This window comes from Anopheles cruzii, chromosome 3, assembly GCF_943734635.1.
Source record: "Anopheles cruzii chromosome 3, idAnoCruzAS_RS32_06, whole genome shotgun sequence".
Classification (NCBI taxonomy): domain Eukaryota; kingdom Metazoa; phylum Arthropoda; class Insecta; order Diptera; family Culicidae; genus Anopheles; species Anopheles cruzii.
Genome location: NC_069145.1, coordinates 81,620,196 through 81,634,385, shown reverse-complemented (window position 1 = coordinate 81,634,385; position 14,190 = coordinate 81,620,196). Strand labels below are relative to the sequence as shown.

The following is a 14,190-nucleotide window of genomic DNA, read 5'->3' as shown; positions in this document are numbered from 1 at the left end:
AAAAGGGCCGGCGTATCGGCGAGCTGGCATCGGTGCCACTGTAAACGGGTTCCTCGCTTCATCCGCTCGACGATGTCTTTCGATCGCCGGGTGCTTCGACGGTCCATAAAGAACGCCGAAGCGCAACGCCGGTGCAAGTTCAATGCCGCCGGTTACGGAGGGCACTTGTTATTTATTAAAGTAGAAAAACGGCGCACCATTAAGGAGTGATCCAAATGGCGGCAGTTAATGGCTTACTTAGGGCGAAGAACGTTTCTTCCTTGACATTGCATTCGCATGACGACAATCGGACCGAGCAATGGTTGCTGCGATTTGCGAAGAAGGAAAGTTTCTATAGACTGAGTGACACTTTGCGTGATAGGTAAAAAATGCTTTATTTTATAACTTTCATTTGAAAATACACGTAACGCCCATCAATAGCCAAGGGCTACATAATTAGTTCCCGCCGGTGAGGCATTTTTTGAACTTCTCGTCCGTCGCCTTCACGTGGGAGTCTATATCGGCACGGATGGCCGCAGCGCAGATGGCGTATCGCTCGCTTAGTGCCGCCGTTTCCGTCCGCAAGAAGGATTCGAAACTCTTCAAACGATCCTGCATCTGTGAGTCAAGTGTCGGCAGTGCTTCGATGTACTGGAAAAGAGAAAAGTACTGAATCTTGGGGCACACTAAACGGCACGGTTGGAGCCTACCTTGGCCGTGCAGTTCGAGGCGCCTGATCCGCAGATTGACTGAGTCTGAGCGGCATAGGCGGCCCCGCTGCGAAGCTGATCGAGGAAGTTTCCGCTCGCCGCTTGAAGGTAGGGCAGCGTGCGAACATCGGCCTGGTAGCAGCCGGAGAGACGTGTTATCGCGTACGGTCCCTGGCGGAAGTCGGTCACATGGCGCTGCAGGCACCGATCCGCCGTGGGGCCGTCACTCACCGTAGCCTCATCGATCAGTGCGGTAGTCGCGGCGGAAAGCTGCGCTGCCACCTCGTCCGCTGCTGCCTGGAGCGTCCGGCTGTAGTTGGCGGACAGTTCGCGGAACAGTTCGCCCGCGAGTCGGTTGTGCTTGAGCCCCTGCGCCGCGACCATTTCGGCGAACGTCTGCACCAGTTCCTCATCGGCTGCGTCGGCCAGACGTGTCTTCGTCCGGTTGTACTCTTCGCCGACCTGTCGCACGGTACCGTTAGTCTGCAGCTCCATTTGGCGAATCGTTTCGGAAACGGAGCGATCGACGGTGGTGAAATGGTTGGACAGATCTTGCAGTGCATTGCGCACGGTAGAGTTCATGGCCACTTCCTGCGCTATGGCATCGGTGCGATCTTTCCCGATGGCAACGAAGACTTTCGAGATGTCCCCGAGGGCGGCGTTGATTGCACGCACCGGCGCAGTCAGCGACTGGACCATATCCGAGTCGATGAGGGATGCGATGGTGGAGGCATTGTAGCTCGACTCGGGATCTTCTACCTTGCGCAGTGCTCCACTGAAAGTGGCCACGTTGCGCACCAGCGTGCTGAGTTGCGTCGCGATCGTCGACACGTTGGCCGACAGACTTTCTACGCGCCTTGGGCCAACCACACCATCCAGCGAGCCCACAGCTTCCGATGCCGCCTCCAGGGCAGCGGACGTCGGATCCTCCAAGGTCTGGAGATCTTGCAGCAGCGTTTGCACGGTATCGGTGCTGTTGCCACCGAAAGCGGCGGCCACATGGCCAAGCATCCGGTTCAGTGGGGTAGTAAGATTGTTGGCCAATCCGAACAACACCACGGTGGCACCACTGCGATCGAGCGAGGCGTTATACTTGCCGAAAGTGCCGTTGGCCTTCACCACGCTTACAACGCCCGATCCGATGGTGCTACGGAAGTTTGCATCGAATCCGGGCACAGTGTAGGGCAAGCCAAAGTCACCGGCCCCGGTGGAACTGTCGGGAATGATAGCCGTCGTCACTAGCACCAAAGCCGCCACTAGCCCTCTTCCGCTGGTCATCTTCGGAGGAACGTACTTCGGTCGTCGGTCTATCACACACGGTAAAACACACCCAACTGGTTGGCCACCGATGTCCAAATCATCCCTAAAGCCCCAATCTTGTTTAAATATTCTCTCGCCTCTCGATCTCTTGCTTCTCCTGTTCTCTCCCGTTCGCTCGCTGGCGACTGGAAACGTGGCCGATTCGAACGGTACTTTTACAGCACCGTCGGCCGACGTGCCGAGGTGCGTACGGTGTGCTTGCTGAAGATGCGAAGAATCAAAACAGGAAACCTGACCGCAGATCGTGCTCGCAATCTGTCGGCGACCGACTTTCACCGCACGTTCTAGCCCTCGAAAAGAGAGCCGAGACCGAAGTCGGGCTCCTAACGAAAACCGGACGTCGGCGGATCAGAGGAACAGAACACGACCGGAGACCATTCCGGTGACCCCGATTTAGAATCGCTCAAATCGAGCAAACATCTACACCAGATTCGGGGCGGACATTGCGCAGAAGAATATAGCATTCTGATGTCACCGTTGGGCCACTCTCGTTGGGCACTCTTGTTTCGACGTGTTAATTGTTTGGTTAAACTGCCGAACAATTTGACTTCGATTGGTTTTAGCAGTTTAATAGATGCCACTTTTTATGTTTACACACATTAGATTAGATTTACTTAAAACTCACGCGCGCTACTCAGTTAAACCCAAAAAACAGTAATTAAAAATGGTAGGTTAAAACTTTTACATAACTTTAGGCGTAATTTGAAAATTCGAATATCGAACCCGAAACCAATAATCCGGCTGCGGGTTTCTCAGTCAATGTTTTAGTTCCCGTTATACCAGTATTAAGGCAAATTTGTTGTTGTTTGTTCAGATGGACCGTCTTTGGCCCGGTAAATTTGCTGTCAGCCACTGGAACTGCTGCAAGATTGTTCATTTTACATAGTGATCGGTTCACATCGCACCATTATGTGTTTAAGAACTCTTTCCGCATTGTGTGTGCGTGTAGCTTTTCAGGTAACGTATGTCCGATAGCCATGATCTACAGTAATCACGTTAAATTAGCCCATGGAGCAGTAATCGTGGTTCTCTTTTATTTGCAGTCAGTGCTCTCCATGCCTCGTGCCGACTTTGGCCTCTCGCAGGATGTAGGAAACAGTGCCAAAGTAGCCGATCGTGCCACGGTACTACGTGGATCATTTGATCAACTGGACAATTTCTCCGTCACCATCAAATCGGGATATGCGTTACTCATCCTGATTCGTGACATCGTCCTGTCGATCGCTACACAGCTGAGCGCCCGCGGAACGTTGCTGATGGATTCGATCGCAACGCTCGCCAACAATGATACCGGTCCGGTGAATGCCGCATTTGGACAAGTCAATCAAGCGATCGTAACACTGAACACCCTACTCAACGGGGGTCTCAGTGTGGAGCTTAATACTTTAACCAGCAAACTTGGCCCTTCGTTGAGCAACCAGTTTGTGGACGGATTTAGGGGCATCAGTAAGGCCTTGCAAGCGTTGTCCGTGGCACTTGGTGATCTTCAGAACGCCATCGCTCAAGCACAGCTCGCTGCCGGTAGTGGCCCCGTAACAGCGAGCATTGTCCGGAAGTTCGTCCCAGCTGCTCTGGTGTACAATGTGCTGGTGGCCCTCGATGGTATCGGATCCGGGGTGCCCAGTGTAATGTACACGCTAAAAACTACCCTCGGATGACACGAATTCGTTCGTATGTATTGCAAATTTACAATAAAAAAATGGCATTGTCTTTTGCGATTTGCGTGATTTTGGGTGTCGAAAATGTGTTGATTAAATGTTTGCTTCTCTAAGTTCTCTATCACGTGTGTCCCAGAAAGCGGTTCCAGGTCATCACACTTTTTGAGTAACAATATTTACTCAGATGAATTCGCAAAGCACTAGCTAAAACGATAGCAGCACTAGCTGGATAGCATTAACCGCAGTTTTTGGTTGTCAATTACAGTTCCAGTTCACCGATCGGTCCGTGGAGTTGAGCGGAGTCGAAGGCTTAAATTACTTCAAACCTCTTCTTGGAGTAAATGTTGTACAAAAGTAATCAGATGACCAGCATGAGCGTAGCAGGCACACTGATGCTGACCGTCTGTTACATACTACAGGTGAGGTAAATCGTTTTCGATCACTTTAAAACGCTTTATCCGTTATCGCGGTTTCTCTCTGCATTAGAAAGTATCGACCAGTCCTGACTTTGGATTAAATGGTAACATTTCGGGCAGTGTTGAGGCGTCGCAAAGGTCGTCGTCTGCCGCGGCTCTTATGGACCTCCTGCACGATTACATAATCCCACTCGGCTCAGGCTACCAACTGTTGTACGAGATGCGCGACGCACTGTATTACATTGCACGAAACTTCGTCGGTACCGGCGTAGCAATGGCGGACTTTCTCACCGCTCTGGCCGACGATAGTACCGGTATTGTGACACCCCCCTTTGTGAACGCAATTCAAGCCTTAACCAACCTGAAGACCCTGCTCAGCACGAGATTCGCGGAAGAATTTAGCACGTTTGAAAGTAGCGGAGCGTCGTATATCACCACCATGATTACGGATAATTTTAACTACATGTTGGAGGTGATATCGTCGCTCGAAGAAAGCCTCACCACAATGTACAACACGCTAGTGGATCTGGAGCAAAAAAATGGCCTCGAAGACGGAGCTCCCATATCGCGTGCCCTGGCTCGTCACCTAATTTCCCCGCCGCTGGTTAATGAAGTCTTGCACGTCATCGTGAATCTGCCGGTCGCCCTTGCGCGGTTCCAGTACTCGCTGCACAGCACCCTGGCAAACATCGATCAAGCGGACACATTCATCCTAACGGCCAAGAGCGACATCGGAACGGCTGTGCTCGGTGCGCACCAGGAAGTTGTTAACTTTAACGCCAGTCTTCAGGAACTGAAAGCGGAAGCAACGCAGCGCATCGAAAGTGTTGCACCAGCGTATTACGCGCAGCAGCAGGAGGTCAACGGTTTACTATCGCAGCTACAGGTAGTCCCGACGTTTGCGTCAAATCTCCACGCTGTCCTGACGTCGTTCAACTCCAGCCTGTCGGCGGTTTCGATCGCCGAGAAGGTACTACTCCTGAAGCAAACGCTGGCCAACTACATCCTGCAGGCTGCCACGTTTGTCGACGATCTGGCGACGGTGTATGGTCAACGTATCTGCCCAGCCCTGCAAAGTGTTGTGCTTGTGCTCGTTTCCGGCGGTCCCCACGCACGCTATTGCTACGCAAAGTACTCCTCGAAGGTAACGGATCTGTTAGTCGACAACATTTTCGACGTCACCCTCTGCTACGAGCAGGAACTGAATCGACTGTACGCCGTCGAACGACTGATAGGCGATATCGTCAAGCTGGTGCTGTTCAACGTTGCCGATCTCCTCGTCAATCTGTCCGTGTGCTTAGAATCAACGCCATGCCCAGGAAGCTGCGATAGTTGCATCAAAACGGTAAGTGAATCCCATAGAATGTTCTTTTGTCAATGAATTAACTACATTCTTCGGGTTATAGCTCGGTAAGTTCTACGAAACTTTATCCCAGCTGACGGTTGAAAAATTTGACTTGATCCTGCAAATCGTCCCTTACGAAGCCAATGCCAGTCTACAGCGATTAAGGTCCTGCGTAGCCTTTAGTAAATTTAAGATGATAGCCAATGCTCACGATCTGACCGATACGGTATACGATTGCGAGTTGCGGGGCTATTACTAGAGTACAATGGTGTTCTCTGATTGCACCTTTATGTTTTTGAATTATTGTTTTGTAAGTTTTAGTAATAAGCAGTTGTAAGTCTCACAAACATGGTTCGCATGGTTGGTTTGCTTGAATGATGCCCGAGAAACGTCTATTTGTGTTGGTCATGACCTCGATACTGTGGCAACAATTTGCAATCGTTCCATCCAAGCAAGCATTGAAAGAATGTTTTCCCAGCAAAGAAGATGCAATTCGCGGAGTATAAGTAGCTGTCCCATTTTCTTCGGCCAAATACCTTGGCCTACTAGTCCACCGGGCTGATACGCTGAACTTGTTTAAACAACTGGTGTGCTAAAACGGGAGAAAAGACAGCACCATGCTGCCATCATCCGGGCCTTCGACGATGGACATGTTGCTTAAGCTTATGACCGTTCAGTTGGTGATCGGTACCGAAATTTCCCTCACGTGATCAACTCCTGATTGCTGGAAATTCCGTTGAATGATCGGTAGTCATAACGAGGTCGAAAACGTCCTGTATTGAGTCATCGTTCATGAACCCAACGGTGACCACAAGCTGGTTTCGTCCAACGTTCATCAGTCGATGAGCAGCCGTCCTCTCAGCCCTCTCGTCCAGCGGCTCAAGTGCTCGGGTGAGTAATGTAAAGTGCTACTCTGGCACCACCCGATGTTTCTTCTTATGGTTCTTGTCCGCATAAACACCTGAGCCCCCCCGCTATCGGCCTGTGGCGCACCCGCTCAAGACAACTAGCTAAATATGGCTAATCACGAACGAGCGCTTGGTTTGAAATTGTTGATTGATTGTCATAACCGAAATCGTACGCTCCATAAGACCGGCGGGACTGACGCCGGTTTTGGCGATGGATTTCGGTGGAGTTTGACTGTTTCGGGTCGCCGTTTCCGACAAGATCGTGATCGGCGGTTCGTCATCGGCAGGCGCACGCCTATCAACACCCTGCTGCTCTGGCAGCTTGTTTAACATCAGTAATGAAGGTCGATCATTTCGTCAGCTCAAAACCCGATGGCAGAGTCCCGCGTATGGCACATCTTGCTGCGGAAATGTTTTAAGGCCACAACCGCAGCGGTAGATAGATTGGTGCTACGATAGTCCGCAGACTGCGATTAAATTCGGGGGGACATTGGTTCGAACGTAACTCAATATGCGCAGTCTCCGTTCACCGATTGGCGCCGTCAGATTTCAACTCCAAAACGCACCGCACAGAAGTCATCCCGTTAAAGCGGAGCCAATTGGTGGACCCACGGCTGGCACCAGAGATTGCTCATCGAAAACTATGACAGAAACTCGTTTGCGACTCAGCGCCGTGAAAGCTCAAATTTCCGGTTCATTTAAAGCCTTTCTTCACCGCGATGCTGCTGCTTCGCGGTTCGTGAAACAGACCGCCGTCTCATCGATCATTTTCAAGCTCAATTAAGCCCCATCGGGCGCTGGCCGCTCAACGGAACGGAAGACACACCGATCGTAACGCGAGCGTCACGGTATGCTAATGGTCCCCGAATGCTGCTGGGTCTTCGATTTGGTTCGTTTTGTTCGTTTCGACCGAAGGGAAAGAAACCAGTTGCGGCCCATCATGCAACGTCCAACGGAAGCAAGGTGGGTGGCGGTCGGTGAGCGTGGTGTGAAGTGAAATGCAATATAATCGAAAGTGAATACATTTTGGGACCGTGCGGACTACAGTCACACTCTAGCTGACCGCTCCGGCTCCGAAGATTTGAATCCACGCTGCTGAAACGATTCCAGACAACGATTTGACTCCGATGACGGCGCGGCGCTGCATTAACGCCTCACACGTCTGTTCGTGCCATCGTCACAGTCACTTCGAAAGAATGTCAAAAGATTGGCTGTGGCAAGCAATGAAGAAGAAAGGTCCCGAGGAGGATCAAACGTCAAGGATTTGTGGTTGTTGAAGTACAGAAACTTGACGCAGAAAGTTGGCCGCAAAAAACCCAGCTCACCGCAAGTCGTCGAGCCGCGTCGAGGTTCGTCGCTTTTAGCACAGTCTTTTGTTTTTGCCCTCTCGTCACTGTGGCTCGGGGCCACGGCGAGATCTGCGGAGAAGGACGAACGATCAGACTGAAACGAACCACTCACACGGCTCGGCTCTTCAAACCGGAGCACCTCACCCGGCTGACTAATGAAGACATGCTTTTGGTTTTTATCAGCACACTGGCTACACCTATAAATCATGATGGCAGCCAATATTTTGCCACGATGTTTGACGTTGATAAACCATTCCCCGTTTTGGCCGGCCGATAAGTGGCTAACGTCAAAGAAACTTGCCAACCGAAACGCGCGAAGAAGACGGACGGAAGAAAACGACTAATCTCCGACTCCAATCCCCGCCCCACCGGGCGCTCGATGTCAGGCGCCAAGTTTTGAATTTTAACGGAGTTCAAGGGCATGCAAATCAGCGTTCGGCCGTTCGCGCCGCACCGTAGCCCCCGCCCAGGGTAATCCGATACCGGCCAACGACCACGACACGTCGTTATGATCGTGTGCATAATGGTAGCGAAAGGCAGTGCCATATTTTCGGTAAAATATGCGTTTGACTCATATTTCAACCCATTTGCCAGGGCAAAAGATGCATTCCGCGTTTGTTTTTGTCGCTACGTTATTGGACGCTTGTAAACACGGGGCCACACCAACATTTCGAAACCGAAACAAACCAACCATATGGTGCCACGGACACGGAACGAGAATCAGACAGAGAGAAACAAGGGGGGTTCAAATCTCTCCGCACGCACACGCCGACGTTCGAACCGAATAAACAAACTCCACCGTAACAGAATTAGTCATTTCCTGGCCAGCCATCAAGCGTGTAATTTCGTGCACCAACCCCCCCGAAGGAAGGCAAAATCCATTTGCACTGCACTCTGCCCGCTCGCGGTTATTGTTTAATCGCGTCCCGTCGTCGTCGATCGGTATGCACGATTTCACTTTCGGTACTTTGCTTAATCCAAGATGGTTCAATTTCAATATTTGTCAATAAGCGATCGGTAGCAGCTGCTGTTAAGAAAATGGACCCACCGCCAAACCCACCGTGTGATGGGAAAGCAGAGCGCTCGCCTCGCAGTGATTTATTTGCTCACCGAACTAGGTCACGGCGGGCTCTCGGGGCTGTGTGCCTGCCTGGTTCCGGATGTCGACACGGGATGTGGGTTTGCACACCTAATGGCGCCCGCGGGCTTCGAAGCTATTTTTGTCCGCTCATCTCCGCTCTTCTGCTGACTCAAAGTTCACGCAAAAGGCAAACGTTGAATTGGACGCCCCAAACCCACCAGGATTTCCACCATTCTGCCGGCCCGAAGGAGGCTCGAAAGAAAGCGATTTGATTAATCGATAAACATTTGTCACATTTAATGTCAAGCCCGGTCCGGTTCTGCGTTCGTTTGTGCTTTGCCTAATCTGCAAAACAGAACCCGGAACCCCGGAGAGCGCCAGCACGGCTTGATGTCGCGGCCAAGGACTTGCTGTGCTCTGGCTGTTCACACAAGCCACAGAAGCCACACGGCGTACCGGTAGTAGCCGTGTGTCAATAGTTGTGCTCGTAACAAAACAGCCCGTGGCGTTACCATGGCGATTTGAATTCAGCAAACGCTTCTTCAGGTGTCATAATTGATGCTGCCCTTATTGGGTTCAGGTCCGGGCGGGCTCGGCGGACAATGTTGCGGAACGGCCTGGAGAGCTATCGTCGGCAGCTGGCCAACTGGCACGTCCACTCCCCATCGGGCATCGAGGGTACGTGACGGGAGCGTTTGGCGAATGCTTTTGTTTTGCTTCCTCCCGTATGTTTTTGTTACTCCAACCTGCCGTCCACGGCCACCCCAGTGACACCCCATGGTGGACCCCAGGGCTTGACTCTTGACAACAGTTTAGTGCAGCGAACCAGATAAACAAAGCCCACAATGTTTGGCTTCCCCCACCCAACACACACACTAAAATTGGAACTCCGAGTGCAGATAAATAGAGAATGATGTGTCAGTGTTTTTCGGTGCGTCCGCCCAACGATAAATCATAACTTTCGGCCACAAAGTGTGTCGAACGGCAGCCAGAAACAAGATGTTGAAACATTGGAAGGCCCCGTGCCGTGCCGTGCCGGTAGTAGTGTGGTACGGAACACAAACACTCCCGATTTCCATACTTTGCCGGGGCCCCAACCATTAATTACGAAGCGCTCCACCAGCGGCGGTCGCTCTGGCCAAGTTTCCCGATTTGGCCACCGAGACTCCCACCAAACCGGATCCCGCGCCGGGCTGGGATCGGCATCGGTTCTAATGGTCCCGCGAGACCGAAGAATTTACCACGCACCCCGCTGAGCGGCCCCCCAAAGGACCCCGAGCCCCTTGGTTTGATTTCGTTCTCGCCGCGTTCTCGTTTGTGCCAGAGTATCGATAAGTATATTTACCTTTCGGGGCCACTGTTTGCGGGCCGGATGACGCACAGAACCCGTGATCGCTGATCGGAACGGCTGGCTAGCGTTTCGGAGGCTTTCCCTTGGCTGGTTTGAAGGTTAGTTTTCTTTCCTTTGCTCCGGTCGGTTTTGGTCGAGTTTTCTGCACGCCCCCTGCGAGTCACGGAACGGTACGCACGCCAGCCAACCACGACGCACACACACACGCACACACACGGTGGGGTACCGTTCTTTGACCGTACGGCGAATTGCGGCTAATTTTAACCGGGGGCCCCTTTTTCAACCTTAACTTTTCCGATCCGTTTGATGGTCACCGGTTTCTGTAGTGGCCACACTACTACGGGGAATGCTTCTATTACCGGCACAACACACACACACACAGGCACTAGCACATGCGCGCAGATATTGGGGGACGTTTTTTGTGGCCGCGGGAGGGCAACTAAGCCGGCCAAAGTCCCTGTTTAAGTTGGGTCGATTTAGTGGCCGACAGCTGGCCAGCTGGCGATGGCTCTGCTTTGCTGGTCGGCTGGTGATCTTTCGTGTCCTGATCTTCAAAAGGACTTTTTGAGGCGCTTCCTTTAGCTTAGGGCCGGGTCAGACTCCAGTACAGCTCAGTTTAAAACTCTAGCTATTTGGTGCACTTCGAAGGCGGAGAAAGTCCGTGCAGTAGCGGTGTGCAATTCGAAGGAAAAGTGGTTACTGCCCAAAGAGGACAACTGCTGGTGCACAAAGATCGGAAGCGGAACAGAATTTTCTATCCAACGGCGCGTTGGACCAGCAATTCTCGGCGATCTTGCCTTCGCTAACACGCACGATGCACAAACGCGATGGTATGCAGATTCGCACCACAAAATACGGCCAGAGTGGCGGTCGCAACCCCTCCTGACGTCAAAACCTGGTTTTACGTCCGTTCGGATTGCCCGCCAACGCGATACTGAGCCAACGCGCGCGCAGCGGCCCAACGGCTTTGCGTGAACTCGCGCGTTTCGTGTTTTTTTTTTGCGCGCTCCCGCGAACCACAGCGGCCGAGGGGTGGTGATGGCGGGTGGGGGGGGGACGGAACGCACCCAGGTGCGCGCGCGGCCGGCAAACGAGAGAGCGGCTTGTGCAGCGCGCGCGTTCGACGACCGACGGCGGCAATGGCCCGAGACCACTCTTCGCGACTTCGCGCAAGACTCGCGACTCGCTTCGGCTTCAGTTCCGAGCGCCAGGGCCGATTGTGTCGATTGTGATTTTCGTCCCCCCAGCGGCGTGTGGGCCGTTGGGGTTCGCTTTACTGTTTTCGTCAGGATAAGTCTTGGCGTTTGCAGCTCGCCATCCGTAATTCGATTTGCCGATCCCGATCGGTTCATAAACAGAATAATTGAAATAATGATCATTTTAAGTAAAGGAAGACACCACCTCTAGGGAGTGCCCGATCTTTCTCGCTGCACCATCTCCGGGACTCTGGTTAAGGATCAGTTCGACTAAATCGCAGCCCCCCCGCCCGAACGTGGGGCAAAATCGCTCGACTAACCCTCGACGGCTTTCTTCGCGATTGCGCTCCGCGAAACTCGTGTTTTCTTTTGCCTCATGCGGACCATTCTCTTGGCTTGGCCCGGCCCGGAACCGGTTGCACCGTCGTCGTCGTCTTCGTCGTGCCCGTCGATGTGCCGAACGCCCGAAACGGCTGGGCAGAACAGAACGAACAAGGTAAGGCTGGGAACAGATTGAAGGAAGAAAAAAACGCATCGATACCCTCGGCCCAGTCGAAAATAAATAAAAACAACCATCGGAACCCTGAACCATCGGATCGGACCGCACAAACGGAAAGCAAAAGTCTGGGTAATCTCTTCTCGTCGCGTAGGGTCAACGGCGAGAGCCATGAACCCACCCGGCGAGCCAGCGCCTACGAGAAGCTGCCCAGGCTGTAAATCGTTGATGAAAGGACGACGGCGAAAGGCCAGACGACAGATGCGTCGCAGTACTTGGCGAACGTTGCGTGTAGAAATGGAGAAGTGCAACGAAGATCACGATCGCCGGAAGATCGACGACACCGACTATGATCGTTGGAAGAGTTTTAGAACTATAGAAAATCGCCATTCGAAGAACTGGACGCAGATGGGCCACTACGGGCGGCCAAGGTTGGCTCTCATTAAGGCCACCGAAAGGGCAACTCCATAAAGTGGCGCATTATTTTCTTTATTATCCTGACTCGTTTGCCCGCGCAGGATTCGGTCAGCCTTCGCACCGCGGTGCGCTTCGATAATTGGTCCATTCATGGACCAGAGCGTCAGAAAACAGGAACCGGACCGTCTCGCGCGCGCGCCGATTTGCGCCATTCCAAAACCGGGTTCAATTAAAGTTGCACTCTTCGGCCGGTACATAAATTGGCCGGGCCAGCTCAGAACCGGCTCGTCGGTCGTCGGGAAGCCAAATTCCCGAAAAGCCCACTTAAAATACCATAACACCTCATTTCATCCGCGCGGCACCCCTGGCTTGTTAGCCACGGTCCCCCGAGAGAGAGAAGTGTTTCGTTCTTCGCGCGCTCATAGGCAATTGAAGGAGCTCCCGTTCTATCCGCCGCACCCGGCTGTGAGGGCTTTTTCTGGGCCCCCTCCTTTCGAACCGGGTAAGATTGCAAGCAGAAATCCTACGCTCCGGCGAGCCACTTATGGGTGCCTCCGGAGCGTCGTGGCCTTTTTTGCGAGGCCCACCAAAAGCCTAAGCCGGAGCTGGGGGGGCCGCGCGAAGATGATAAAGTGCCACGACGGCCACGGTAACATCTGCGCCGAAGAAGACGTCCATTAGGGTGGTGGGATCGTCGCTAAAAGAAGGGACGACGAATTAAGCTTTGCCGGGCACGGAAACAGGAAACGGGCGCGTTTGCCCACCGATCGCAGCCAGCCCGACGGCTTAATGGGCCCGTCCACAACAATGCGTTTATCGTTCGCGCACGACGATGCTCGATGGCTCGATGGCGGGGTTAACACCTTTAGCCGTCTTCCGGCCCGGATTGACGTGGACGCCCATGATGCTCGGCCGAGCGATCCTCCGGAGGCCGAGGCCACGGCCAGACCATTAAGCCCCCGGGGGCCCGGGTCCCGGGCTCGAGCGCCGACAGTTTTCCTGTGGTGAGCGTTTGCCATCCATCCGTTGACCCAGCCGGGCCCGTTGCGCCCAGCCCAGCCCGGTGCAGTCCTTTCGATTCGCCAGCTCATAAATCATCTTCCTCTCGGGGCTTTTCGCGGGGGTCGCGAGACGATCCTTGATGGTGATCGTGCCTGATCGCGCGCTCGCGAAGTTTATGCGGAAAAGCGCAGCGCAGGCGGGACCTTTTCTGCACGGGTTCTGAGGGTGTTCTGGAGGCGCGTGGGCGACGATCATGGCGCGAGATGGTGATCGAATCGAGTGCGCTCTCCGTAAGCCGCACTTTCGATCGGTTTCGCCCCGACATATCGTTTATCTCCGTCGGGCCAATGACGGGGTGACGCATTAACGGCGGCGGATTAACCGATCGCCCGACGATTATTCGTTTTAAAAGCCACTAAACAGCTAGTAAAATGAACGTTACCGGAGAACTCAGAAGCGAGGGTTTCGTCTGCGCGCGCTAAGATTATTCAGTGCCGGATGCATTCCGGATCCCTTCGGAGCGACACGTAGCGCACACACGCAGCGTGGTGTCTAAATATTTATCCTTGCCCGCATCGTGGGCACCGCGGCCGGTTCGAGGGGGGGCCGCGCACTGTTGTCAGATTTGCGCCGATCGAATCCGCCGCGGTAATAAAGTAGCTCCGGCTGTCTGCCTGTCTGTCTGTGTCTGTCGGTCCGTCTGTCCAGCCGTCCTGCAGTGGAAAGCAATCAAACCGAACAAACGAACGACGCACTCTCGGTCGCCTCCCGTAATCCGGCGATGCACCCATTAAAATAAAATCGAGACGGCCGCCTTGACGCACCGACGGGTTGCTGGGCCGAAGGAACGTTAAATGGCCGCCACAGTCCGCAGCCCCGAATGGGCCTAACGAATGGGGGTCCGAACAATGCTTCATAAATCAAGGCGTCCCCGGAGGAGACGGGGTTCGGCGTGGCCACGC

At 53.4% G+C, this 14,190-nt stretch overlaps 1 protein-coding gene across 1 annotated transcript; it reads right to left on the bottom strand.

Annotated features, from left to right (window-relative positions):
* Positions 1-435: 435 nt before the first annotated feature.
* On the bottom strand, positions 436-1,967 carry LOC128271122 (uncharacterized). Its single transcript, XM_053008560.1, has 2 exons — positions 690-1,967; positions 436-630 (listed from the first exon to the last, which is right to left on the bottom strand). Exons 1-2 carry the CDS (start codon positions 1,965-1,967, stop codon positions 436-438), a joined length of 1,473 nt encoding a protein of 490 aa, XP_052864520.1.
* Positions 1,968-14,190: the final 12,223 nt, after the last annotated feature.

Excerpts from the sequence above, each read along its gene's own strand:
- LOC128271122 (XM_053008560.1), bottom strand. The coding sequence starts at position 1,967 with ATGACCAGCGGAAGAGGGCTAGTGGCGGCTTTGGTGCTAGTGACGACG. Across the intron at positions 631-689 it reads CCTCGAACTGCACGGCCAAG|TACATCGAAGCACTGCCGAC; the intron begins GTAGGCTCCAAC and ends TCTCTTTTCCAG.